Source organism: Chenopodium album, chromosome 18, assembly GCF_948465745.1.
Source record: "Chenopodium album chromosome 18, dcCheAlbu1.1, whole genome shotgun sequence".
NCBI classification, from domain to species: domain Eukaryota; kingdom Viridiplantae; phylum Streptophyta; class Magnoliopsida; order Caryophyllales; family Amaranthaceae; genus Chenopodium; species Chenopodium album.
Window position 1 is genome coordinate 7031552 of NC_137851.1, and position 23408 is coordinate 7054959.

General features: G+C 34.0%; 4 protein-coding genes and 1 long non-coding RNA gene across 7 annotated transcripts; 2 read left to right on the top strand and 3 right to left on the bottom strand.

The window, feature by feature from the left end:
• Positions 1-312: 312 nt before the first annotated feature.
• Positions 313-2565, bottom strand: LOC145592913 (cytokinin riboside 5'-monophosphate phosphoribohydrolase LOG1-like). 3 transcript variants are annotated; one of them, XM_081649430.1, is made up of 8 exons: positions 2459-2565; positions 2204-2358; positions 2008-2105; positions 1832-1862; positions 1657-1756; positions 1482-1552; positions 1237-1380; positions 313-1130 (listed from the first exon to the last, which is right to left on the bottom strand). In XM_081649430.1, the coding sequence occupies exons 2-8, from the start codon at positions 2288-2290 to the stop codon at positions 1065-1067; spliced, it is 597 nt and encodes a 198-aa protein (XP_081505556.1). In that variant the 5' UTR covers positions 2291-2358; positions 2459-2565; the 3' UTR covers positions 313-1064. The 3 variants fall into 3 exon arrangements, with proteins under 3 accessions (XP_081505556.1, XP_081505555.1, XP_081505554.1); XM_081649429.1 differs by having other exon boundaries at positions 313-1124; positions 2193-2358; XM_081649428.1 differs by having other exon boundaries at positions 2193-2358.
• A 3171-nt stretch (positions 2566-5736) lies between these two features.
• Positions 5737-8973, bottom strand: LOC145592914 (polygalacturonase QRT2-like). The gene is made up of 9 exons (XM_081649431.1): positions 8611-8973; positions 8393-8521; positions 8115-8279; positions 8013-8033; positions 7675-7882; positions 6884-6965; positions 6537-6645; positions 6240-6356; positions 5737-5967 (listed from the first exon to the last, which is right to left on the bottom strand). The coding sequence occupies exons 1-9, from the start codon at positions 8971-8973 to the stop codon at positions 5737-5739; spliced, it is 1425 nt and encodes a 474-aa protein (XP_081505557.1).
• Positions 8974-11751: 2778 nt separating this feature from the next.
• LOC145591360 (carotenoid 9,10(9',10')-cleavage dioxygenase-like) lies at positions 11752-15510 on the top strand. Its single transcript, XM_081647793.1, has 10 exons — positions 11752-11868; positions 12108-12170; positions 12365-12475; positions 12571-12755; positions 13074-13212; positions 13452-13569; positions 13648-13749; positions 13890-14141; positions 14453-14564; positions 15245-15510. The coding sequence occupies exons 1-10, from the start codon at positions 11817-11819 to the stop codon at positions 15272-15274; spliced, it is 1164 nt and encodes a 387-aa protein (XP_081503919.1). The 5' UTR covers positions 11752-11816; the 3' UTR covers positions 15275-15510.
• Positions 15412-21913, top strand: LOC145591685 (carotenoid 9,10(9',10')-cleavage dioxygenase-like). The gene is made up of 15 exons (XM_081648190.1): positions 15412-15430; positions 15512-15627; positions 16835-16905; positions 16994-17008; positions 17423-17534; positions 18991-19090; positions 19325-19387; positions 19582-19692; positions 19760-19944; positions 20252-20390; positions 20614-20731; positions 20810-20911; positions 21056-21307; positions 21614-21725; positions 21884-21913. The coding sequence occupies exons 1-15, from the start codon at positions 15412-15414 to the stop codon at positions 21911-21913; spliced, it is 1545 nt and encodes a 514-aa protein (XP_081504316.1).
• A 133-nt stretch (positions 21914-22046) lies between these two features.
• On the bottom strand, positions 22047-22971 carry LOC145591361 (uncharacterized). Its single transcript, XR_014102299.1, has 2 exons — positions 22667-22971; positions 22047-22251 (listed from the first exon to the last, which is right to left on the bottom strand). It is a non-coding gene; the product is annotated as an uncharacterized LOC145591361 (long non-coding RNA).
• Between the last annotated feature and the right edge of the window lie 437 nt (positions 22972-23408).

A 23408-nucleotide genomic window follows, 5' to 3' on the forward strand; every position in this document is an offset into this window, starting at 1 on the left:
TTGCTTTCATTCAATGGTATTTAAATGGGCTGTATCAAGTGCTGTCTCTGTTAAGGTGAGTAGTCTCATCTATGTATTTTGGGAATAAGCTTCTGTACTTGCAAGAAATGAAAAGTTTGTTTGGGGTAAGCACTGAGGTTTTTGCTGTGGATACCTGTACAGTTTGCATCTAGGTCTATAAATGTCTTATTCTTTTAATGCCATAATGGACAACTAACACAAATTTTGTGAAAGATCTGAACTTGCTATATATCTTGCTTGCTTGGAAGCAATAATGAAAAAGACTCAAATAAGAGTTTCTGTGTATTAGCCAATAACTAAGCCTGTATGGGGGACACATGGAGTCCATGACTTTTTTCAAGCATGCTAGATGTCTAATGACTAATTTTAAGATGATTATAGTGCATTTGAGGGCGTTCTATGTGTTGATTACTTTACAGCCTTGGATACATGGAGACTTTTGCTGTCATCTACAGAGATGCTGATGGATACAAATACCAAAATTAAAAAAATTTAGAGTGATTTTTGTTTTTTTATAAGTGTCCGCCCACACATTTTACTCTGTCGAATCATTTGCTATTACATAAGTGTGCTGAAATGATTGTAGCACTGACAATTTTGTGCATGACAATTATGCATGGAGTACTTGATCTGAATATTGACTAGCTTAACACTATTAGGGTACATACTAAGAAAGATTAAAGCCACTAGAGTATGGGATAAGATCACTTTCACCTTACCCCATTACTCTTGTATTTAAAGAGAAAAATAACAGCCCTCCTGACCCCTTCCAGCGCTTCTGCGTTGTTGCCATCTCTTTGCACTGACATGTGTACACAATAAAGATGTATATATAGAGGCAAAGGAAGGTCTCCCTTTACATTTGATGTTATTGAGAGGCCCAAAAAGATCTAGTAATTAAGCAAGTGGACAATACCAGCTAGGCAGCTATGTCACAATTCTTCTACTTTTTGACAGAACTTTTACATCTTTGTTGCCTGCTTCTATAGTGAACATATGAGTATATAAAAGATAAATTAGAAGTGGATTCTTTTATTGTACAATTATTTCTCAGTTTCCCAGCTTTGTTTGGATGCAATTGTATCATGTATTGGTGTATATTCCTGCAACTTGCACCGGTAAAAAGACAAATCATTCTTTGTGCTTTTCAAGTGCTGTGTTAGTTCAAATAGTTTGGTCTTTTTAGAATCTGCTTTTGGACAAAAGAAAACATACCTCCATCTTCTTCAGCAGCTCTTCTGCTGATTCTGCTAAAATCACTATGTCTCTTTCTGTCTTTGCTATGAAACCCTCCTCGACCCCTTTATCAAATAATGTAAGCAAGCTGTTGAAGAATCCACCTACATTTAACAAGCCAACCTTTTTTGTTGGTGGGAAAAGTTTGTGGTCAGAACAATAGTCAAGGGGGATATTAAGCAAAAAGGTGGAGATTATCTAAAAGCATTAAGAGGAATTCTTACAGGTTTTCCATGAATTCCTAACTGGGACCAAGTTATCATCTCTAAAAGTTCTTCCATGGTTCCATAACCACCTGAAAATTAAAATCTTGAATTTTCTTATCCTTTCCTATACAACGAATGATAAGACTATAAACTGTGAAAGGATGTGTATCTGTATGCTGGACCAATTCCCTACCAGGAAGAGCAATAAAAGCATCAGCATGCTTTTCCATTTCTGACTTCCTTTGATGCATGTCTGCAACTATCTTTACTTCTCCGTGTGTTTCTCCTACTATCTAGATTGAATTGTTGTTATCAGTAAAGAACTTCTGAAGAGTACATTAGCTATTATGAACATGAAGATGTGATACCTCAATTGGTAGGAGCGGTCTAGGGATTACACTGTAAAAGATAAACATGAGTACACTCACTAATTAAAACATTTAATATATCAAAGATGAATGTATAAAGGTAAACTGTCAGTGTTCTCACTCTCTATCCTTTATTTAACCCCATGTTTTACTATGAAATGGTTATTAAGGCATACCCGAGAACATGACATCCACCTTGAAATACCGTCTTAGATATGGTTCCCATAAGGCCTATACTTCCTCCTCCATAAACCAAATCAATTTTTCTTTCCACCTGCAGAAACATATCATTGAACATTCAATGTTGTCAAAAATGAAATGAAAAGAAACCTAGTTAAAACACTTAAATACGAGGATTTACCAGTACTTTACCAAGTTCAAGAGCTGCTTCATCAAATAGGGGTCTGTATCCAGCTCTGCTACCACAGAAAACACAAATCCTCCTAAATCTCCTGTCATTGATGCTTTTTGATGGAATCACTTCCATTGTCCAAATTGTCAGGGTTGGAGAAGTAGGATTCAATGCTCTGAAACAATGAGATTACTATATTACTGTGAAAGACTAGAAATGAAAGGAAACATTCGTTATTTTTAATCTCTGCCCCTCCCCCTCCCTCTATAAAGCACCTCTTGTCTGCTTGGAGTAGTCGTTTGAGGAAAAATGTCTAACAGTAGGCCACTCAGTTTTTCTTATAAGTTCCTCTTGCAATTATTCCATATTCTGTGGTCTCTTGTCCTGTGAGGTTAAAAAAAAAGAAATTAAATTCAAGTTGTTATCTGCTAGTAGTTTGATACTTATAGAGTTGGTAACCATGCAAAAGAGTGAGCCATCACCAAACTTTGAGTTGGATGTTGACTTTTGGAAGAATCCTTTTGTAAGGTCTTTAGGTGGACCATGCATGGAAAACAACAAAACTATAAAGTTACGCACAAGCTGGCCTTCCCTCTCTCCCAGGGAAACTACATACACTATATAGTATTCATCATTTTGTTGAATTCTTGGGAGAATCCATTTCAATTGGTTCCCTTCTATCTGGTCAATTATGTCTTTACCTACATAATTATAAATTTATAACCACCTAATGGTTTGAGCTTTGAACCATGCATTTTTTTTGTTTTTTTTTTTTTTTGGGATTGGGTGGGGGGGGGGGGGGGGGGTTGGGGGGGGTGGGTAACTAGATTAAGACTAATGCAAATTTTTTATTTTTGCATTACCTGTTATATTAACTGTTATCCCATTTAATGTTATTTAAGAGAAGAGTATCTTCAATGCAACTGTAAAATTTACTTGCCTTCCGATCATGAAATTGAGTAGTACCCTAGCAAATAGAAATTTGGGTGGAGATGAGCATAGAATTATCTCTTTTTTTTTTAATCATGCTTACATGTCAACTAGTTTCTGTCTAAACTAAGCAAACTGCATTGTGTAATTTGTGTTGGGCCCTCACAATGCTGAAAATACCATGCATGATTATTCTACAATTCTGTCATTTTCAGAATCTGACATTTTACAAGCATCACCTTTTCTGCTAAAAGAGGTGGACGGGTGGATGACAAACATTGCAACTTTTATCATGCATTCATGTTGTTAATTGAATCTTCAAAAGGAAGAGTACGATGAGGTCTGATGGGGAATTTATATTTGATGAGAGATAAAAGCCGTGAAGCAGTTGTTCATAAAGTTCTAGATGTTTTCTTTACATGATAAGATTCCATGTAGGAGTAAATTTAGGACAGCCATTGAAAATGGGCGATTGGGCGTAGTATGTTAGTCTTTGCTGATATATGATTCTCATTGTACTTTGAACTTCAAAAGAAGACTGTTGAACGTGTGGTTTACGAATAGTATCCTTGACTAGTGGTTGTTAAATAGGTGATGAATGTAATATCTTAGAACTCATGGAGCCAAAGTATCTTGTGGATTTATTGTGGTCCTAGCTAGAGGCCTTACCGCTCTAGTAAGTAAAAAGGAAACTCCTGTGGCCTCCTTTTCTATTTTCATTAGGAGATATGTCAATTGTTAACAGTAACATGTTTGCCTGTTGTTCAATTTTTTCGATTGTGTTTGGTTTGTTTTGATGCAGCAAGTCTCTTAGAATATAGTTGCGTAAAAGCTTGCTTATGTTACAGAGTGCATCTACAGGGCTCAAGACAAATGAGCATTTGACATGATGATTAATTCTTGTGAGTTGTGATGGGTGGTTGCATTTTAGGTGACTTTGGATCGAGTATGCTTGGTTAATTTTCTCGCTGTTGGAAATTACCAGGGTGTTTTTGGCTTTTGTTATATGATGGGTTTCACCCTTTTTCAAACATGGATGTTATGCTTATGATGAGGAATGTATACAGTAAGTCACACTTTGGTAAGGGGCCCTAAGTGTTGTTTAAATTTTGAAGCTTTCAATTGTAGACAGCAGGGCTAAAAGCACTCAAAGTCTTGTCTCCTGTTTCACTTGTGTTAGCTGAAGTTTTTAGGCCGCTGATTTTTTCCTGGTATCTTATATTGCTAGTACAGCTACACCAATGCCGACCACACCAAGCATTATGAGGGATATATGCAGTTTTATTGTTACGATAGGATAGGGCAGACAAAGAGAGGCTGTTTTTAATTTACACATAAAGTTATCACGATTATCATTATCGGAGAAGAGTAATTAAACCATTTTCCGTTCAAGTTATGTATCAGGCAATGGACGAAAAAGAAATGCCTTGCCTAGATTTACCCTTTTCCAAGCATAGCTGCTAAGCTCCAATTCCAGCTTCTCAACATAACCTTTTCCTTGTAAGGTCATGGTCAGTTTTGGATGTATTGACCTTTACATTTTTATCTTTGGTTGTATGAGTTGTCTCGTTGTTTCTTTCTGTATGAGATGTTGAAAAAAACTCTAAGACGGTGTAGATCTCTCACAAAGCCTTGGAATGCCCTCTAGATATTGAGCCTCTCGTAGTATATGACAAAGGTTCGTCGAATGAAATTTGATTACTATGCTTCCCGTGAAACCCACCCCCACCCCCTTCTTCCCCTCCCCGCTAAGTTGAGTACAAAAAATGTGCTGTGTTAGTTTGACTACCAAGCAGAGAGAGAAAAAAACTGCATGTGAGGGTTAGCTTGTGCTTTCTAGTAGCACTTAGGTAGTTTCCTAGCCAAGAAGTGAATTTTAGCTGGTATATCTAAGAATCTGAATGCCTATTTTGGTTTCCCAATGTTGTTGGAAAATTATTCATGTACCAGGGTATTCCTGTTAGAATTTCTGGTCTGTTTTGAGTTTGTAAAACTCATCAAAAACTAATGCAAGGAAATTTTATCTACGGGATCGTGTTCATTCATATTGTTTCGGATCTATCTTTAAGTTTGTGTTCCGCTCGGGTTGTGTTGTAGTATTAGGACATAGATTACCAGCTCCAAAGCCTTCTACATGTTAACTTGTTACCTACAAGTATTAGTTTGAGCTTCAGTGATTTTAGATTAGTTAAATGAACTCATGTTGCAGTGTATACTAATCACTAAACGTAGCCCTCTTTTATCGGTTATTATTGGTCGAACATTTTTTGTTTAAATTGATAAGGCCTTTACCAGGCCCAAACTTGCCCAACTCAAGTTTGGGCCTTGGCCCTCCAAAATCCAGTAACTCTATCTCTTCAGCAAGGGAATTGAACACGAGTCTATACCTGAAAGTGCATGTAAATTTGGTACTCTATCCCATAATTAAGGGACGGAGAGAGTACTTTTTTATATGAATATATTTTTCAATGCTTTCAATTTTATTTTACTTACTAGTAACAAATTAAAGATCAATTACTATGAAAATTTGGGCATTAGTAATCAATTATGAACAAATAACTTTAAAATATATGTACAGGATTATATATAATGAACCCAAAGTAACAACTAGAGTAAGAACAATTTAAGTATGTTGAAGACATTTGGGTGAAACCTTCCCTCTGTGAAACAATTCAACATTTTTACATTCAGCCATAGCTGCTTTTCTTCCTTTTTTCATAACAAGGTTTATATTCTGCAACACTATTCCTTGGCATTTATGGCTTTTGCTGCAATCTAATTTTATCGCGTCTTCTGTAAAACTTGTTCCCTTTATGTTTTTGTACACCACATTTTGTACCTGTACTGCTGATTTCTGCAATTTTAACAACAAAAATATGCAAATAAGTTACTATGGAGTTTGAGGAGGATCTATATCACTTATAAGCATGTGTATATGGCTAGGATGGTCACATCACTTATAATTAAAACGTGTTACTTCGGAATAAAAAATGTCTAGATCTAAGTGAGTTCTATTCCAAAATTAAAGAATAATCGTGCGAGTACAAAATTAGGGTTGTAAGACAGTTAATTTTTTTTATTATCACAATTTAAAATTTAAATGTATATGAAAGAGTGTTATAGTACCATTTCCTGACAAGGTGTTTTTTGATCGCAATAATTCTGGTCAATGATAATTGGATTGCTAACATTTTTCATTGCAATATTTTGAAATACAACATTTTTTGCATATCCTTGTCCTCCCTGCAACCAAAGAATTAAAGCACGAAATTAGTCATTTTTTAAAAGTCAAGTAAACATGAAAATTGCATTAGAAAATTGTGAAGAACCTAACAAATGGAAAAATATCCAACTTTTACCTGCCAATCTTTTTTTTTTTTAAAAAAAAAAATAAAAATAAAGATAAGTAAAATAATTTCTTACCTGCCAAGTCTTAATTCTGACTCCATTAAGGGTTCCAAAAAGTCTTGCCTTGTTTACCAATACATTTGAAACATGTGCCTTGGAATTTCCTTTGCCTAGGCTTCCAATACTGAAAATCAATTTTATTATTTTTATCAAGAAAAAAAACAGTATTAAATTAAATTGAAAAGTGTTGGAGCACTAATAATATGTGATTAGCTACAAAACAAGTAGTGCAGAAAATAAATTGGTCAATGATATCTCAAATCAAATAAAGTGAAATTTAGATATGATATTGGCTAAAATTAGATAAAGAATTGACTCAATTGGCTAAAATGAGGTTGGTAAGAGTTGGGTTTAAACCATACCTGATTCCATGGCCTGGTCCACAAATTATGTCGGACACTTGAACATTCTTTGATCCACTTACTATTGATACGCAGTCATCACCTAAATTGGAACAAAAATAGTAAGCTAAGGGTTAAAATTTTCTAAGAATTTCAACAACAAAAAAAAAAAAAAAAAAAAAAAAGGAAGAAATTTCTAAGAAGAATTAATTCTTTTTAATCACAAATTCTTATGAGGTGGACTTACAATTGTAAGACTTGAGGGATAAACACTATGTGATAATTCATTCCTTACTATTATTAGGGATAATTACTCCTAGTGATTTATAATTGTGTTTTGTAAACCTGTTGATTGTCAAAACGCACGTTAGTATGCTTTATTATTATTTAACTATATGTAAAGATTAATCCTTGCAAAATTTACCAAATTATAATAAAAAATTGCTCTATATTATTTAACTAAAGATTTATCCTTCCGCAGTTTACCTCAAGTTCTTTAATACTTGATGAAAATTTTTATATAATAGTGATGATTGGTTAATAATTTAACTTCAAATATCTAAACCAACCCATCTAATATTGTTAAAGTGTATGTATTTGACTAATTGTATTTAATTTGTTAAGCATGCAGAGTCAATGAAAGATACAACTACATTCTTGATGAGCTAAATTATTTCATAAGGAGACATATTATGGCTTTGCATTAACTTGATAGCTAGATAACATGATGTAACCCTTCAAATACTATTATCAATAATATAGGAGGTAAGTATTTGTTGATTAAAAGAGATTACTTGTATGTATGTTTTTACCTGTTCCTATACGAGATCTTGTTATCTGAATGTTTCTGGTCTCGGTGACATGAATTCCATCCGTGTTAGGGCTATTTCCCGGCGATTTTATGATTATATTTGAAGCTCTTACAGCAGTGCATTTCTGAAATGTCATATGCATTTGTTGTGCATTCGTTATCTTTAATCCATCCACTATGAAGTTCTTGCATCCCTCGAAGGTTACCGCCTTCACAACAAATTTAACCCAAAACAATGCAATTATATTCGGTAATATCAGCTCATTTTAAATATATAGTACGATAATGAATTCATCAAGGAAATGATTACAGGGCTGGTTAATTAAGATGAAGTCATACCGTAGGTGCATGTTGACAGGGCTGCAAAGATAAATGTATAAAGATTATTAAATCGTTAAAGTAGAAAAAATTAAGGAAATGCGAGTTTAATTAGATAATTACCTTGGTTGTATTGATCTTACAAGAATTCTGCCACCAAATATGTCCCCTGCCATCAATGGTACCTCGACCTTTAACCTTGAAGTTGGTTATGTTTTCGAATTGTAGCCAATGTAGTCGGTCTCTGTAGTCTGCTAGATTGGTAGACGCCTCGATTCTTCCTTTGATCTACACATAAAGCACGAGTATATCATATCATATCATATGTATTGTGCTTGAGAAAGAAAGTACGTGCATATATATATTAGTCGTTTACTCGTTTGGATTGTATTGTATTGTACCTTTATGGTGAGAGGAGAACGACACGATCCAGAGAACTTAATTGGTCTGACCCTATACTTCTTGTTTCTTGGCACTAGCAATATTGCACCCTTGGTTGAACATGCCTTCTTCCAAGCTCTCTTAAAACCCTTTTTCATGTAAAATAAATATGAGCAAAAACACATTAAAAAAAAATAATTACTACCTTATAATTTATATGAACTATAGATTAAAATACCTTGGTATGATCTCTCCTTCTTCCTGACTTGATAAAATGTTCTACATTAATAATTCTTGAAGGCGAAGATGAAGGGGAAGGGGCTCTTCTAGACCGAGCTCGATGAGAATGATGCCTATTACGATCAAGAATCACCTTATCATAATTGTCTAGACTTTGTGAATCAAGCTCATAGTTGTAATTATTGTAAGTCCCCTTATTATCATCATCACTGATATTGTTGTTTTTAGTAGAATACTTTGTAATGTAATTCCTCAAATCGTGTTCCGGGAAGGGATAGCTAGATAGACATACCGGAAGAAACGAAGAAATAAGAATGGTAAGACCACCAACAAGTATAAGAAAATGTGATATTAGAGACATTATTGATTATGTCTTAAATTATTTGTGCACTTAAAGACAATGAATAATAATATTATTACAATGTAAGATAATAACAATAAAGGTTGGTTGTAAAAAACAAAAACAAGTTAAGAAATGTATTTATAAAGAGATGAGGTTGCTTGAATTGTGTAGAAGAGAAAGAGTTGATGGGTTCGTTAAAAGAAGAGAATGAGACGGAAGAGTAAGTTTAATTTGATGGATTGATACCCGACTTTTACCTTTCCCTTCTCTTTAATTCTTAATAATAATGGTTAGTTAGACTCCCATTACAATTAGCCCTTTCTCTCTCTCTCTCTCTAATTGCTATTTGCTTGTTTACCAACAAGCCTTTCACATATGTCATGCATTCCTATTTCTATCTAATAGTCCAATAAGTTCTCCCTCATCATAGAAACGAACCCATTCGATACCAAATTTAACTTTTTCTCTTATATATTTTACTTGCTATTATTTTTCATCTGACAATACATACTTGGCGTAATTAGAATATTTCCTTTTCTCATATTATTTCGATAATTTAGGACATGTTCATATTTACTGAAGTGAGTTGAGCTGAAATGATTTAATGAGAGAAGAAAATTAGGAGCTGAACTAAACTGAAATGAAATTAAGCTGAAGTGAACAACCCCAAAATTAGCTCTCACAAAAGAATGATACTTTAAATATCATTGGATGGTTTTTTTTAGCTGAACACTCAAATTTGGTAAATTAAGTGTGTAAAACGGTGTACTTATTTATTTAATTTTTCTATTGAAAGTTAGGTATAACTCAAGTGGTTAGACCTTTCCTGACCTCCCGATTCCAAGAGATCTTGGAATCGATTCTCATCACCTGTACTCGTGACTCTCCAAACGCCAAAAAAAAATTATTTATTTTCCATTTCGTAGTTGATTACTAGGCTTCTTTGCCCCTCATTATGGAAAATTTTACAGTAGGGAAATCTAAAGAATCCGTTGATATGTCTTAGTGTATTATTCATTCCTTCAATAGAAATAGTTTGTAACTTGTATGTAAGATTGTAATAACAGTATTCTGCCCATAATCTTCAAGTAGGAATAGTAAGGAACAAATTACAAGATCTAAGATTACACATCTATGGTTTTTCCTTATTTGATTACTGGAGAAAGTAGGTTAGCTTCAAATGTCATGCAAGTTTTAAAGTCTAAACCTTCAAGCTAACAATGATTATAAATATTAAAATTTGAGTAAAAATAATTATTAAAAGAGTTGTATAAATGTTATGCTACTTTACGATGAAAATACTAAGTTTTAATAGTGTTAATTTAATTCTAATTGTATTGGTTCAAATAAACAATATAAGTCATAAGAAAATTTTAGTTAAAGTTGACAATAATTTGGTCGAAAAAGTAGAAATTCTGTCACATTTCTCTAACACTTTTATGTGCACTGAAATTAAAAGTCAATAATTTTAATTTAGACAATAAAACCACAATCAATGTCAACGGTCAATTTATGCAAACTAACACTAATTACTCCGTAGAATGTTTATGGTCTGAAAATTACAACCACACCCTTTTAATTCCATAAGGATAAAGAAAACAGAATTATTTGCTGGTTGAATGTATGTGTGACCTAAGCCCAGCCCATCCCTCTTAACCAACAAGAGTTGTTAAGTTTAAAGTTGTATTGTGTGCTCTTATATGTGACTTTTATTAATTAAGTAATTATTAATTTTAAATTGAAAACATGTTAAGAAAAGACAAAAATTTACAGTAATGAAGCTAATTTAAGGTCTCGTGGTACAAACTATCATTAGTCTGTCATATAATGTTTAAGCAAGTCTATAATTAGCATGCATTATTATAAGAGCAACAACGCGCAACAATGAGATGAGAGATGACAAAATAAAAGGCAAAGGAAAAATTGAAAAAGGGGTGGATAAAAGTTAAGTTAAGAAATTGAAGTTAGCAAAAATTATAGGTAAAATATTAGGAGTTCCTAGCAAGAAAAGGAGGGATGGGAGATGTTGAAGGTTTGGGTAAATTAGATAATGTGAATGTCATTTGCGTGGTCCTAGAAGCTATATACGAGTACTTGTACAAGCTAATTCTGTTATTGCGTCATGAATGGCCAAACCCCTTAGACTTTGAACTTTGAGGTCCTGCTATGTGCCGTGATTGATTGCCGTCTATTATACACTTTTCTCTTCTTAAGGTACTCACCACCCTCCCTTCGATAAAGACAATAACAACTGCAATTGATAATGTTTTTTTCGTTATTTTTTATGCAAACAAAAATGTCCCACATTGACTTCCGTTGTGTATTGCACATAAGAGTAAGGTACTTATTAGAATCGTATCATTGTATAATTTTCAAGTACCAAGTTGTTAATACTTGTTAGTTATTAGAAATATAAGTAGTCAAACTTTTGCGTTGACAAACATACCGGTCAAATTAAAGCATTTCTTTTAAAAAACCGTTCATTGTATAAATTTTGTTTACATTAAGTTTTGGAAATTGGACTAGTTATCAAAGTAGTCACATCTCCTACATTTGGTGCTTCAAATTACACTTAAGTGTACTAATGCATATTAATAGTGCCCTGACTCCTGAGAGTCTTGAGACTAGAGATTAAGACTGCATAGATAACTAATGAATAGTTTTGAATGTTATTCACTCTTAGAATGCAATTTGAATGGGATCCATATGATAGACTCTTAATGAATTCCTGATGGAATTTTATTTTATTTTTTGAATGGATAAAGAGTATCTTATTGTAGGCCTTACACTTGTCTTTTCTCATACCTTTGCAGATTGGAGATCTTAAGGGGCTTTTTGGATTACTTACAGTCAATTTGCAAATGCTCAGGGCCAAGCTGAAAGTACTAGATATGTCGTATGGAAATGGGACAGGTTTTTCCCTCTACTTTTATAATAACTCAATCCTTAGTGCTTGACCAAAAAGCTCTCTCCTGTAGTAGGAAAATAAGTATGACTTGGCTACTTGTAACTAGTATCTCGTTCTTTGTGCTTTTGCTGGCTAAATCAATGCCTCATTGGTTTGAAGGAATATTTACTTTAGTTATGGTTTTACGTTTACTTGTCATTTTGATTATATTTGGGTCATATTTGTGTTTTTCATCTTTATACAGCTAATACTGCTCTTATATATCACCATGGGAAGCTTCTGGCACTTTCTGAGGCAGATAAACCATGTGAGTTTTGATATTCTGTCAACTATATTCATTTTGAGTTACCAAATTGAGTGTTACTTGTTTAACTTGATGATGACTTTGAATATCATTTGCCAAAAACAGTAATGATAGATTTCTATCCAGAGGTTGGTGATAGCTCTTGCTAGAACCTGTTGTATGTGACACTAAGTGCTCTACTTTTCTGTTTTATCCAGATGCTATTCGTGTTTTGGAAGATGGGGATCTTCAAACCCTTGGAATGCTTGACTATGATAAAAGGTTGACCCACTCATTTACAGCTCATCCAAAGGTTGACCCTTCCACAGGTGAGATTTATTTACTCTTCCATAAAAGCGCACACATTAATCTAAAAATTTTCTTTTTTGTAGTTTCACTGATCAAAATCAAACTCTTGGTGCAGGGGAGATGTTTACTTTTGGCTACTCTCATCAACCACCATATATCACATACAGAGTAATATCAAAGGATGGATACATGCATGACCCTGTACCAATAACAATCCCTGCGCCTATCATGATGCATGATTTTGCGATCACTGAGAACTATGCTATTATCATGGATCTTCCTTTACACTTTAGACCTAAGGTATGGTAACTTTTACCAGCTTTCTTTTCTTTTCTTTTTTTTTTCTTCAAAATTATCTTTCATGCAACATCATTGATAGGGGTTGGGGAGGGGGAGAGGGGGGGGGGGGGGTGCTCAAGCATGCTTGTTAGTAGGGTATACCTTAGCTTCTGTTGGAAACAAGGCTTATCTGTTTGACAGTTGTTGCCATACATCTTTTTAGGATTTTGATGCATCATGATGCTTCCTTATTGTTTTCCATTTAATTCGCCCTTTTCCCCCTCCCTCCACTAGTGCTTCTGCTACTAAGCTATTGATCTTATATTCTTGAACTTCCAGGATATGGTGAAGGAAAAGAAACTAATTTTCACTTTTGACTCAACATTAAAGGCTCGCTTCGGTGTACTACCACGATATGCTAAGAATGAGAGTTTAATCAAATGGTTTGAGCTGCCAAATTGTTTCATTTTCCATAATGGTGTGTTCTAGACTTCTAGCTACCTTTTTTTTCTTTTTTTATTAGTCATAGATTTTAAGCATTTTTATCATACGTAGAGAACATTTGTATTTGTTATGTTGGTTGACTATTTCAAGATCATTAACTGATTCAGCAGATGTTAACATTATCTAAAAATTATATATATGTTTAAAATAAAATTATAAAAAGTAAATGCATATATTAATGCATTTAATCATGTATATTGCTTATGTTGACAGCCAATGCGTGGGAAGAAGGAGATGAGGTGGTTTTAATCACTTGTCGCATTGAGAATCCGGATTTGGATATGGTCAGTGGAGCTGCTGAAGATCGGGTTGAAGATTTTTCAAATCAGCTGTAAGAAAACTTCAATGGTTGGACAGAGTCTTATTCCTGTATAATCATCTTTTCTCTGATAATAATTCTTGTTACCAGGTATGAGATGAGATTTAATATGAAATCTGGTCTTGCGTCTCAAAAAGAACTATCAGCACCTGCCGTGGATTTTCCTAGAGTTAATGAGTACTACACTGGGAGGTACTTGGATCTCACAGTTCCATAAGTAGAACTGTTTTATGATCCCCTCAGTTCCATAAGTATGTTGCATATTGGTTGACTGGTGGGGAGATAATTTAGTGCATTATCATTATATTTATGTTATTCTTACTCATGTACAGGAGACAGAGATATGTTTATGGTACCATATTGGGCAGCATTGCGAAAGTACAAGGGATAGTCAAATTTGACTTGCATGCTGAACCAGATTCCAGCAAAACAAAGCTTGAAGTTGGAGGAACTGTGCAAGGTATCTTTGACCTTGGTCCTGGAAGATTTGGATCAGAGGCCATTTTTGTTCCTCGTGAACCAGGTACCAACAGTGAAGAGGATGATGGATATCTTATCTTCTTTGTGCATGACGAAAACACTGGGTAATTTTTTAAACCTGCATTTTGTTCTTTAAGATTTGTGACCCAATAATTGTCAGAAAAAAAGATTCTTTGTGGTCTTTCCTAGATTTTCTAATTTTTAGTGAGGTTTTTGTCTTACCAGAATACCAGTATGATATGTGCCATCTTATGTTACATCACTCTTCTTTTTACAATTAGAAGTAAATTCTCACTACAAATGGTTCAATGAGAGCAAGAATGTCCTACTACTCTTTCGATAATACCTAATTGAATGGATCAGTATGGTCTCAAGGATTTAGTGATACTAAATTATTTATACTTATGATTTGCAGGAAATCATCTGTGAATGTAATTGATGCAAAAACAATGTCAGCTGATCCTGTTGCAGTTGTTGAATTGCCTAATAGAGTTCCCTATGGGTTTCATGCTTTCTTTGTGACTGAGGTTAGTAAAATTTTACTTTGCAAGAATGTGGCCAATATTTGACCATCATTTTAACTTTAAGTGAAGTCTGTCCTCCTTCAAAAATGGGAGCAAGCTTTTCTCATGTCATTACATCTTATAAGTGATCATATCTGAAATCCTCGTGAGCCAAGAATCCATTGGTATCGTTTGTGGTTTCGATTTTTTGTTGTTGTTGTTGTGGTAGAGAAGAACGTTTGAAAGATTAACCCAGAAAGAGGCCTTTCCGGTGCCATGTAAATATGTAATGATATTAATATACTTGATGAAGGCTGATGATGTAGATTCATTAAAGCTTTATACAAGTTTGGTCTTGCCAGTTTCTTGAGGAAGTTGTGTGTTACGTAGTATATTATGTCATGTTCGCTGCTTGGAGCCTTCTAACTGAAGTATACTATTTACTCATGCTTGATATGATTTCTGGCAACACACACTAATCAGGTTCAAAATTCATATGTCAAGTTGTAAGGTAGTTCTGAAGCGCTATATAGCCACCAAGTTTCTGAGTTAGCTGACAATCGTGAGCTTTCTTCATTGCCATTAGTATTCATTAACCACTAGTCCACACTACCAATGGTATCAAAAACATAGAGTTGGGAGATTTCGATTGTCAGAAGTTGTACAAATGATTTGACAGTTGTGTGCTTGTGTTATGTCCACAGGAACAACTTAAAGAACAAGTTGCATTTTAGTTGGAGCTATTGCTGCAGTCAATGAATCCAAATGCGATGAACGGGTGCCAGGGAAACATATGTAGAGTAATACTTTGTAATTGGTACTATGTTGTTGTAATATTATATGCATAACACCAAACAAAATGCAGAGTACAATGTATATTGTAAGCTTGAGTATATACATGTGTAACAAATCATTGATACATTATCCAAGCTATATCAATTATATGAATGAAAGTTGACATTCAAGTTGAGTTTTGAATTATCGATATAAAAAATTACATATCCGGCATTATCTTTCTGGCAATTTTGCTCCTGTTCTTCAAGAAACTCCTCCTGCCAAGGATTTACCTGTTCATGGACATCTCCCTGTATGTACCCTTTTCATTTCTTTTTCTCCATTTTTGATTTTATTTATACTGCATGTTTCTTCCTGCTGTTTGGTTTCCCTAATTATGATTTTGAAGTATTTAACTTTCTGGGTTTAATTTTGTGTACTGGTTTGATAATGCATTACTTTTACTAAATGGGTATTGTCCCATAGAAATGATTAGCCCATGTTTGGCTTATACACCCGGGTGCATAGTGCTCGACTGCTCGTTGTGCAAACCTGTTTTAAAACGACCACCCCAACTAAGGAGGGTTTCAGTAGTCTATTGGGTGTGGAACTGTGGATTGTGCAATTTTTGTGGTGTGTTAGTGGGACTACAAATTTATTGTGAGTTATGATGATGATGGTTACATTGCTGGTGAAGTGGTGGTCTTATAATTAAGAATAAATCAATAGTAGGTTTTGTGAAGTTACTTCATACATTTGGTCCTTTGAAACTTTTGGTGGATATTGCTCTAGTCTAGTAGTAATGTGATCAATTTCAAATTAGAGAACTATTGTGAATGGCTTCCACGTTTCAACCTAATCACGTATGTTCTCGAAACATCCCCAATTGATTATTTTGAGCCACATACATCATACATGTATAATTTAGTAAAAATTAGGTATGGTTTAGTAGAGGATTAGTGCTATTTTTTTTAATTATTAACTTTTTCCATTGTGCTTATTTTAGTGTTAATATATTTTTGAGTGTGAAAAGATAGATATGAGTCACTTGGTCAATTGCGTTTACTTTGGCAATCTATATTATACTTGAACTCATTACTAGAGGCCAATATGGTGAATTTGCACTTTGTAGTCTAGAAGGGAGAACAAACGAGAAACATTTAAGTAGGCCTGCAAATGCTAGTCTTCAGCATTATGGCCTTATGGGTTATGAAGCCACAGAAATTTGCAAGTGCTGGTTAATACTTTGTTTTCATTTGACCTTGCTTTCTGTACGTGATTTGCTATGCCCTGGAAGGAGGACGATTGATATAACAAACTAGAATTTAGTATGAAAATCGAAATGCTGTCAGATAGCTAAGTAGTACACACAACTTTTTCTGTTTGGTATAATCCGACTCTCTGAAATACTATGCCAGAAATTTAAAATAGCTCCTTTTCTTTTATTTGGCAGAAAATAAAAGGTTAAGCTCACTTGATGTTTCATACATAATTATTAATTATAACATCATCAATTACAGGAATGCTTGAATGGGGAGTTTGTCAGGGTCGGACCCAATTCAAAGTTTGCTCCTGTGGCTGGATATCACTGGTAAGTTATGACTAGTCTGTTGTGATTCACATTTTAAAAGGTGGTTACCTAAACATTGAGCTAATTATAGCAAGTATTTTTCTTGCAGGTTTGATGGAGATGGGTATGTTCAATATGTCTTTTTCTCTTATAACTGATTTGGATTATTCAATATTTCAACATAGTTAAGCATGTGGAGAAATGAACTATTGAAAATTATTTAACCATTTTCTCCACTTCCTTAATGACTATAGTGCCTATATTAGGCCCAGAAATATCATTGAAGTTCAAGGCCAATTATGTCTCTTGTTCATGGATCATCTTCTTTCTATGAATATGTAGCTTTAAACTACATAGTACAAGCTCTATATTATTAGACAGCCAATCCCATAAGTAGTCACTTCCATTATATATATTTATGCCAAGAATAGATGCAATGAAGATGTGTGATCTGTTGTTTGCAGTCACATTAAGTTTCAGATTACTTTTTGCAACAACACCAACAACAAAAGTATATATGTTTTGCCTTCCTTTACAGCATGATTCATGGAGTACACATTAAAGATGGGAAAGCAACCTATGTCTCCCGCTATGTTAAGACATCCAGGCTGAAACAAGAAGAGTTCTTTGGAGGGGCAAAATTTATGAAGGTAAGCAATTGGGTATTGAAACAAGAAATGATTTGTGCAACTAATTTTCGAGTAAAATAAAAGTGAGTTGTTCCCCATGTCTATGTTTTATGGTCTATAGCATTAATAATAAGACTGAAGACAATGCTCATGTACAAACCTTTCACCATAACAGTGCTATAAATAATGTTTACTAGCGAAGTTTTTCATAAATGTCAATTGTTTTTTTTTCTTACCCCATTAATGCTTCTGAATCAAAGATCTCATTAAAATGATCACATTTGATACTCCCTCCGTCCCATTATTAAGTGTTTGTTTTCTAATCGGGTGTCCCAAAATTAAGTGCCAATTTCTATTTAAGTTTCATGTACAATTACCTACATACCCCCTCTTTATACCTTTTAAAATTGGTGCCCACATGTACTTCACATGTTTTTTTTTTTTTTTTTTGTCTCCACTAGAAAACAAAATAGTGTACTCTTTATAAGTATTTCCAATGTACTTCACACACATGCTTTTATACGAGTGTATCTAGGCGCATAGGGCCTATGTATTTGACATGTACATAGGAGGGCAATTTGGGGTTCGGTGGTTCATTTTCTCTTTTGTTTTGGTACAGTGGTACATTTTTGTGTAATACTATACATGTATAGTGTACCATTAAAGTATAAGTTGTTTGAATAGTACTTTTTATGTACCATTATACATGTAATGGTACTTTTTGCCATCATATTTTCCACCCTCAGGTTCCCATTATTTACAAAAATGACATCCTATTTGCATCCTTAATACATAGGGCCTATGCGCCAAGAGTTTTCGCCTTTTATACTTACTTTATTTACATTAAAACCTGTAAGCACTTAATAGTGGGACGGGGGGAGTACAATTGATTTTTCAAATGTCACAGAACAACATGCTTACTATAGTAGTTTACTGAACTTCCAAATTTTATGAAAAAACCGTTCAATATCGATTATTGATAGATATTGTTTACATTTAATTCTTTTTGAAATTGGACTTGATATCAAAATAGTCACATCTTCTACATTTGGTGCTTCAAGTTACACTTAAGTGTACTGTTGCATGTTAATAGTGCCCTGAGACTAGTGAATAAGACTGCAGTAGTAACTACTCCCTCCGTCCCCTTATTTTTTCCCTATAGGTGTATGTTCACTTTATTTATTTTTAGTTGTGTAAATTTGATGAGAGAATAATGGTGGGTCTAAAATATTGTTTGTGAGAGGAAAATGATGGTCCCTATTGCTATATATGGTATGGAGCAAAATAAAAGGGATACCCCTATAAGGAAAGTGGAGCAAAGGGAAAAAGGGAGTAATGAATAACTCCTAGGAAGCAAAATGAATTTAATCCATTGGATAGACTCTTAATGAAGACCTGATGGATTTTTTTGCCTAAAATGGATAAATAGGGTCTCTTATCGTAGGCCTTACATTTGTCTTTTTACATATCTTTGTAGATTGGAGATCTTAAGGGGCTTTTTGGATTACTTACAGTCAACTTGCAAATGCTCAGGGCCAAGCTGAAAGTACTAGATATGACGTATGGAAATGGGAAAGGTTTTTTCTTCTACTTATACTCTATCAATCATTAGTGTTTGGCATAAAAGCTCTCCCCTGTAGTAGGAAAATAAATATCACGTGGCTACTTGCATTAGAATCCCATAAATATCTTGTTCACCATGATCAATGCCTCATTAGTTTGAAGGAAATTTTACTTTAGTTATGGTTTTATGTTTACTTGTCATTTTGATTGAATTTGGGTCATATTTGTGAATATTTATCTTTATACAGCTAACACCACTCTTATATATCACCATGGGAAGCTTCTGGCACTTTCAGAGGTAGATAAACCATGTAAGTTCTGATATTCTGTTATTTATTTTCATTCTGAGGTACCAAATTGAATGTTTTGTTTAACTTGATGTTGACTTTGAATCTCATCTGCCAAAAAAATGACATGGTAGACTTTCTATCCAGAGACTTGTGATAGCTCTTGCTAGTACCAGTTGTATGTGACACTAAGTGCTCCACTTTGCTGTTTTATCCAGATGCTATTCGTGTTTTGGAAGACGGGGATCTTCAAACCATTGGAATCCTTGACTATGATAAAAGGTTGACCCACTCTTTTACAGCCCATCCAAAGGTTGACCCTTCCACAGGTGAGATTTATTTACTCTCTCCCCCATAAAAGCACACACACTGATCAAACTCAAACTCTTGGTGCAGGGGAGATGTTTACTTTTGGCTACTCTCATCAACCACCATATATCACATACAGAGTAATATCAAAGGATGGATACATGCATGACCCTGTACCAATAACAATTCCTGCGCCTATCATGATGCATGATTTTGCAATCACTGAGAACTATGCTATATTCATGGATCTTCCTTTACTCTTTAGACCTAAGGTATGGTACCTTCGACACCAAAAGAAGTTACCAGCTTTTTGTTCACTTCAAAATTATCTTTCATGCAGCATCGTTGATAGAAGTTGGGGAGGGGGTGTTTAAACTTGCTTTTTAGCAGGGTATATTTTAGATTCTGTTGGAACGAAGGCTTAGCTGTTTGTGGTATTACAGTTGATGCCATACATCTTTCTAGGTTTTTTATGCTGTTTGTGTTTTTTCCATTAAATTCTCCTTTTTGTCCCCACTCCCCCTCCCTCCACTAGTGCTTTTGTTATTAATATATTGATCTTACATTCTTGAACTTCAGGATATGGTGAAGGAAAAAAAACTAATTTTCACTTTTGACTCAACTTTAAAGGCTCGTTTTGGTGTGCTACCACGATATGCTAAGAACGAGAGCTTAATCAAATGGTTTGAGCTGCCAGCTTGTTTCATATTCCATAATGGTGTGTCCTAGCTACTTTTTTTCTTTTTTCTTTTTTTATTAGTCATAGATTCTACGCATTTTTATCATATGATGAGAACATTTGTCGGTTTATTATGTTGATTTGACTATTGCAAGATCATTAACTGCTTCAGCTGATGTTTATATAATTGTTATAAAAAAAAATATATAAAGTAAATGCATATTTCAGTGCATTTAATCATGTATATTGCTTATGTTGACAGCCAATGCATGGGAAGAAGGAGATGAGGTTGTTTTAATAACTTGTCGCGTTGATAATCCAGAATTGGATATTGTCAGTGGAGCTGCTGAAGATCGGGTTAAAGATTTTTCAAATCAGCTGTAAGAAAACTTCAATGGTCGGACACAGTCTAATTCCTTTACAATTATCTTTTCTCTGATAATAATTCTTGTTACCAGATACGAGATGAGATTTAATATGAAAACTGGTCTAGCGTCTCAAAAAGAGCTATCAGCACCTGATGTGGATTTCCCTAGAGTTAATGAGTACTACACTGGCAGGTACTTGGATCTCACAGTTCCATAAGTAAATTTTTTTATGATCCCCTCTGCCAAGTTGGGTGTAATTCATAGTTTGCGGGCTGCAGGGGGGAGATTATTTAGTGCATCATCATCATACTTATGTTATTCTTGTACCAAGCGCAGGAGACAGAGATATGTGTATGGTACCATAATTGGAACCATTGCGAAAGTACAAGGGATAGTCAAATTTGACTTGCATGCTGAACCAGATATCAGCAAGAAAAAGATTGAAGTTGGAGGAACTGTGCAAGGGATCTTTGACCTTGGTCCTGGAAGATTTGGATCAGAGGCCATCTTTGCTCCTCGTGAACTAGGTACCGCCAGTGAAGAGGATGATGGATATCTGATCTTCTTTGTGCATGATGAAAACACTGGGTAATTTCTTAAACATGCATTTTGTTCTTTAAGATTTGTAACCCAATAATTGTCAGTAAAAAGGAAGATTCTTCGTGGTCTTTCCTAGATTGTCTAATCTTAGTGAGGTTCTTGTCTTACCAGTATGATATGTGCCATTTTATGTTACATCATTCTTCTTTTTACTATTAGACCTGAACACTTACTACAAATGGTTCAATGGGAGCAAGAATTTCCGACTACTTTTTCTAGAATACCTAATTGAATGGATCTGGTATGGTCTTAAGGGTTTAGTGACAATTAATGGTTTATACCGTTGGTTTGCAGGAAATCGTCTGTGAATGTAATTGATGCAAAAACAATGTCAGCCGATCCTGTTGCAGTTATTGAATTACCTAATCGAGTTCCCTATGGGTTTCATGCCCTCTTTGTGAGTGAGGTTAGTAAAATTTTACTTTGCAAGAGAGCAGCCAATATTTGATTATCATTATAATTAAGTTATTAATGCCAAGTTAGGATTTTTCAATTTCTCTTTCAATCTATCAGATACTATAGAGAATTGTTTTTGACAGTTGTGTCCTCGTGTTATGTCCACAGGAACAACTTAAAGAACAGGTTGCATTTTAGTTGGAGCTATTACTGCAGTCCCTGAATCCAAAGGCGAAATTCGGGTTCAAGGGAAACATATGTAGAATAATACAAGTACTTTGTAATTGGTAGTTTGGTACTGTACTATCTAGTATGTTGTTGTACTCCTATATTGTAAGCTCGAGTATATTCATGTGTAACAAATCATTATACATTATCTAAGCTATATCACATAAATGAATGAAAGTAATCATTCAAGTTAAATTTTGTAGGATTATTACAAATTACAAAATTATATACAATTATGAAGCATCACAAGCTCCATCTGCAACATTCATTGGCAAATGCATTTCAATTCTGCACTCTTCATAATTAATCTGCATAATAATTTCAAAAAAAAAAAAAAAAAAAAAAAAAAAAAAAGGTAAATAGTAGTTTCCTGCAGCAGAATAAATGAATTTGATAGACTCTGGCATAGCATAAATAATTAAAAATTAAGAATTTATAAAAAATAAATAAATAAAATCCCTCAGAAATGCCTATTTTCCACATGAGATTGGATGGAAGCAGGAAATGCAAGAAAAACAGAGTACCTCAAAAACCATTTGCAGAAATGAAAATGGGAGCATCATCTGGAATTCTATGCACTACCAAATACCATTTGCCCAATCTATATTTATTTGTTCAGATTACTAAATATTTTCATCATTGGGATTTCTAGTAGTAATTAAGTGTGGAATTAAACCCTAGATTTGTGACATTGATATTTGATGATTATAATAAACATCTTACCAAAAAAGCTGCTTCAATGGAGGAGAGAAAGTTTAAAATTCGCTTCAATGGAGAGTTCAGAGAATCGGAAAATAAGCTTCAATGGAGGAGATTGAGAGAGAGAAGGAGAAGGAGAAGGCGCAGCACTGCTGCGGCGCAGCTTACACGTTATAAAGCTCCAAAGGGAAATAAAATTAGGAGACCTAACAAGGTTTCTTTTCCTTTACTCGCTTAATCTCTATTTTTTTTTCCCCCCTTACAAATAAATGGGTTAAATTATAAAAAAAAAAAAAAAAAAAAAAAAAAAAAAAAAAAAAAAAAAAAAAGGAAAATGTTATACATATAAACATTAAATTTACACTTGAAAATCTTAAAAAGTTAAGAAATCATCAAAATATAAACATTAATAACACTAATTTATGCGTGTTTTTGTCAAGAATTCTTAATTTTATATAATTTTCAAGAGTATATTTAATGCTTATATATAGCCCTTAAGGCTACATATAACATTACCCTAAAAAAATGACCATAAATTCCCATTAATTACAAGATTATTATTTATTAATATCAAATTTTTACTTATATAGAAATGGAGTTACATACGTTTTACAATGAGTCTAATATCAAATTTTTACGCATATAAAAATGAAGTTACATACTCGTACTTTTTACAATGAGTCTTGGAGACCGTGAAAAATCAATTGGGGCAAAAAAATAAGGATTAAAGGACATATTAATCTACTTTGAGCAATGGTTAAGGGCC